Source organism: Rhagoletis zephyria, unplaced genomic scaffold (genome assembly GCF_001687245.7).
Source record: "Rhagoletis zephyria isolate East Lansing unplaced genomic scaffold, Rhagoletis_zephyria_1.1 Rzeph_scaffold_01572, whole genome shotgun sequence".
Taxonomy (NCBI): Eukaryota; Metazoa; Arthropoda; class Insecta; order Diptera; family Tephritidae; genus Rhagoletis; species Rhagoletis zephyria.
In genome coordinates, this window is record NW_016158656.1 from 44,948 (window position 1) to 49,539 (window position 4,592).

Sequence of the window (4,592 nt, forward strand, 5' to 3'; positions counted from 1 at the left end):
AAAATTGATACACCTCGGCTTACCATCTAGCGGAAGGTTTCGGAAGGGTGAAAAAACATATATTTAATACTTGCGCCGGGTATTTAATGTTCGGCTCCGCCCGAACTTAGACTTTCTTACTTGTTTTATTTGTTGTTTACAAAAAAGTACTTGCCAAGTATATAAGTCAAAATTGTTAAATATATATTGGTTTCATTAATTTCTTCATAGAGTTGGTGCTTCTTTTATAGGAAAATTCATACGGCTTATGAACAGATTCATACCATGTAAATGCACCATTATGTGTAATAAAATATTATAAATTGAAGTTAAATTAATATTTTAAGAAAACATCTACTATCATTGATTGCAATTCATCAATTTAAGCTTTTATTTAAAGAAAAATTACACACATTAACAATCTTTGCGATTGTGAAAATTTTCAATGCATTTGTCAAAAATTTTACTAGCCTCATGGCTAGTGAAATTTTATTCACCTCATTCTTGCCAAAAATTCGACACGAACTTTGTTACCGATTCACAGACGCTCTACTATCCTTTGAAATTTAAAAAAAATGGAACTTTTCACTCCAAGTGATATAAAAAGTAGTAATTTTTAAGCAAAAAACAAAACCGACTTCAAATCCATATAAAAATTAAAGTTATCGTTAATGTCTTCATGATCCAATGATTGAATCTAAACCAAATTAGTATGAGACTACCTTTGAGGTAACACCTTTCCTTTAAAAAAGGAATTATAGAAATCGGTTAACGTGGTTCAAATTTATGCGGTAACATACGAACTGATACCCTTCTCCTTTTTTTAAGTAGGTTAAAAAAGTGAACACATGTTTGTATATACATATGTATGTATGTAGGTATGTAGGGGTATGTAGCTGCAAACATTTGTCATATATTTTTACCACATTTATATCAACTCGCTTTCTTGTTTATCCACATTTTTACTTTAAATGCACTAATCGTCAGTTATATGAATTTCATGATTATGTTTTGATATTTTTTATATGTATGTGTACTTTTTCTTTTTTTTTCAGAAATTTAATAATTGAGTTTTCTCCACAATTTTGGTTTTCCCACTGTTGCGCTTAAGCGACCGCACTTTCATATCACACCGAGTTGTATAAGCGTTGAAAAATTGATCGACATTGACAAATCCAAGATCATATTTTGTCACTATTTTAACAGTCATACCTGAATATATTTAAAATAATTTTATTTCTGTAGAGCTTTTGTTTTCCCTTTGATTTATTGCAACATATTCGTGTAAAGTAGAAGGATATCAAATCTTGATTGCATTGTTTATATTAAGAAAATTTTATTTTTGTAATAATGGCGGCCTATTTGAATCGCACTATTTCGATGGTGACTGGAAATGGCGCCAATGCTAACGCGGGCGCAACGTCTTCTAATTTTAACCCGAATGCCTCGATGGTGGAAAATCGTACTATGCAAAACGCTCTTGCTGATAAATCACCTTTACAGGTATTTGTAAGGGCTAAGAAAAAGATCAATGACATTTATGGTGAAATTGAGGAGTATGTTATTGAAACCACACAGTTTATTAATGGTAATTTCACAGCAAATATTTGTTCATGAACTTTATGTAATTGGATCATTTATTTCTATTTCATTAGCACTACATGCAGAAGCCGAAATTGTGGACAAAGCCGAACGAGAGCTATTTGAAAGTTATGTACATAAAGTGGCGGCTATACGCGAGGTTCTCACTAGGGATCACATGAAGGTGGCTTTCTTTGGGCGCACATCCAATGGCAAGAGTTCTGTAATTAATGCTATGCTGCGTGAGAAAATTCTCCCTAGTGGTATTGGACACACAACCAACTGTTTTTGCCAAGTAGAAGGCAGTGATGGTCAAGAAGCATATTTGATGAAAGAAGGTTCAGATGAAAAACTCAACGTGGTGGTAGGTTGTAATTGCCGATTTATTTTTCGATTAACTACAAGACTTATATTTCAGAGCATCAAGCAACTGGCAAACGCGCTATGCCAGGAGAAGCTTAGTGAAAGTTCATTAGTTCGCATATTTTGGCCAAGAGAGCGTTGCAGTTTATTGCGTGATGATGTTGTCTTTGTTGACTCTCCTGGCGTTGATGTGTCTGCTAACTTGGATGACTGGATTGATAATCATTGCATCAATGCCGATGTATTTGTTCTCGTGTTGAACGCAGAATCAACTATGACTCGTGCAGAGAAACAATTCTTTCATACTGTCTCACAAAAACTTTCTAAACCAAATATTTTTATACTAAACAATCGGTGGGATGCATCTGCCAATGAACCTGAATTTCAAGACTCGGTATGTAGTCATATTTTATTACTTGTGTATTAAATTTTATCTATCATGTAGTTTGTAATTTTGATTATTTTTTTTTCGTTGAACTCTTTAAACTGTTAATGTTTACTGCGAAAGCAGGATTTGGAAAAGGTAAAACATTGGAACACCTTCACAGTTGTAAATATGTATTGAGACCCTCTTCATTACATTTTTAAGTTATTATACATATGCACATATGAATAAAAGTGACACATAATGATTGTAATTTACTGCTTATTTTAGGTAAAATCACAGCACACAGAGCGTTGTATTGACTTTTTGACAAGGGAGTTGAAAGTAAGCAATGAAAAAGAAGCAGCTGAACGTGTGTTTTTTGTATCGGCACGTGAAACACTTCAGGTAAAATATTGCCACAAATTCAAAATTGAGGAGAGTGTAAACCGTATATTTTGATTAATTTATTAAGGCTCGTCTCGAAGAAGCAAAAGGGAATCCCCCACATTTGGGTGCAATAGCGGAGGGTTTCCAGGTGCGTTATTTCGAGTTTCAGGACTTTGAGCGGAAATTCGAGGAATGCATATCTCAGAGTGCCGTTAAAACTAAGTTTGAGCAGCACAGCTCACGCGGCAAAAGCCTCTCCGCTGATATGTGTTCAATGTTAGATAACATATTTGAACGTACTACTATATTCCGGAATCTTAAAATTGACCAAAAAACGTTACTTACCGAGCGTATTCAAGGAACAGAGACCCAAATGATGCAAGTGACCAGAGATATGAAACTTAAAATTCACAATATGGTGGAGGAAGTGGAACAGAAAGTATCCAAAGCACTAAATGAAGAAATCTGGCGCTTAGGTGTACTGATAGATGAGTTTAATATGCCTTTCCATCCGGAGCCATTGGTATTGAATATCTATAAGAAGGAGCTCAACTCGCATGTGGAATCAGGTTTAGGCTCCAATTTGCGAGCCAGACTTTCAATGGCCTTAGCTATGAATGTAGAGGCGGCACAAAGAGAAATGACGGGTAATTTTGCAAAATTTAAAAAAGTTATAGAAACGACATTTTATTTTTTCATATTCCAGATCGCATGTACACTTTAGTACCCAACGAAAAGGTCGTGGTGCAAACAAAAATTGCTACACGATCGCAGCCATTTGAAATGCTATATTCGCTCAATTGTCAGAATTTGTGTGCTGACTTTCAGGAAGATCTCGAGTTTAAGTTTTCATGGGGTATTACTGCTATGATTCAACGTTTCACTGGTAAAGTGAGAGAGCGCAATAAAAAGGGACCGCCAGCTTTGTTAAACAGACCGAATAGTGTTGGGGTAAGTGAACATTCGCACATAACACATTTTTTTGGAAATGTATTTTTTCTTACAAAAATTCTTAGCCATATCGCTAAAAAAAATTATAGGCATCTTTATAACAGCTATTTGAAAATTTCCCATGTATATTTAAAAAAAAATGTATGCCTTTGCATTGAAGATGACGATACGTTTTTTCATAGAATCTTTACTGATTTGTTAAAAACACATATAGTAGTACATATCAGAAAAGCGCAGCGAGTATGATCAAACTTAGTATATATCGACTGCTAAGTGGAAGATCGACCTATCTCGACAGCCAGTTCGAATACGTCCTATTTCAAAAAACTTTTCAAGAACGCCCTATATCAGAATTTTATTAAAAACATCCTATCTCAGAATTTGGTTGAAGAACGCCCTATCTCAGAATTCTGTTCAAAGACGCCCTACCTAACTTCAAAATATATTAAAAATGTGCTGAAATAGAGCGTTTTTGAATCGGCAGCTGAGATAGGACGTTTTTGAAACGAGTTCTGAAGTAGGGCGTTCTTCAACCAAATTCTGAAATAGGGCGTTCTTGAGAAGTTTTTTTGAGATAGGACATTTTTGAATTGGCTGCCGAGACAGGTCGATCTTCCACTCAGTAGTCGATATATCCCACTCACCATCCACCAGATGCGTGCAACTAATTAGCAACGAAATTCAAAACGATATTGCTTGCAAATTATGTTTATTTATTTATTTTTAATAATTTGTTTTTTGTTATTTTTTTGGCCTTTTTAATAATTATATTCAACAATTTTATAATGAGCTCTAGGCCATTTTTTAAATGAAAATTTATTGTGGAAAAGCAACAATAATTTGAAAAAATGGTAGAAGTGATAGCTATTTCGGAAATCACCACATTTCCTCATCAGACTTCTTTCAGTAGGATTCGAACCGACGATCCCACTGACTCAGCCAGTTGCCTATGCACCGTGCTAAG

General features: G+C 34.6%; 1 protein-coding gene across 3 annotated transcripts in view; it reads left to right on the top strand.

Annotated features, from left to right (window-relative positions):
- Positions 1-4,592, top strand: part of Marf (Mitochondrial assembly regulatory factor) — a 66,758-nt gene that overhangs the window by 21,240 nt on the left and 40,926 nt on the right. For 2 of the 3 annotated variants that reach the window (XM_017618171.1, XM_017618172.1), the window contains exons 2-8: positions 1,035-1,567; positions 1,635-1,924; positions 1,979-2,317; positions 2,435-2,446; positions 2,579-2,695; positions 2,763-3,324; positions 3,384-3,628. In XM_017618171.1, coding sequence (XP_017473660.1) covers positions 1,330-1,567; positions 1,635-1,924; positions 1,979-2,317; positions 2,435-2,446; positions 2,579-2,695; positions 2,763-3,324; positions 3,384-3,628 — 1,803 coding nt within the window. In that variant the 5' untranslated portion in view covers positions 1,035-1,329. The remainder of the gene's footprint in view (positions 1-1,034; positions 1,568-1,634; positions 1,925-1,978; positions 2,318-2,434; positions 2,447-2,578; positions 2,696-2,762; positions 3,325-3,383; positions 3,629-4,592) is intronic. The other variant, XM_017618173.1, reaches the window with a different exon arrangement.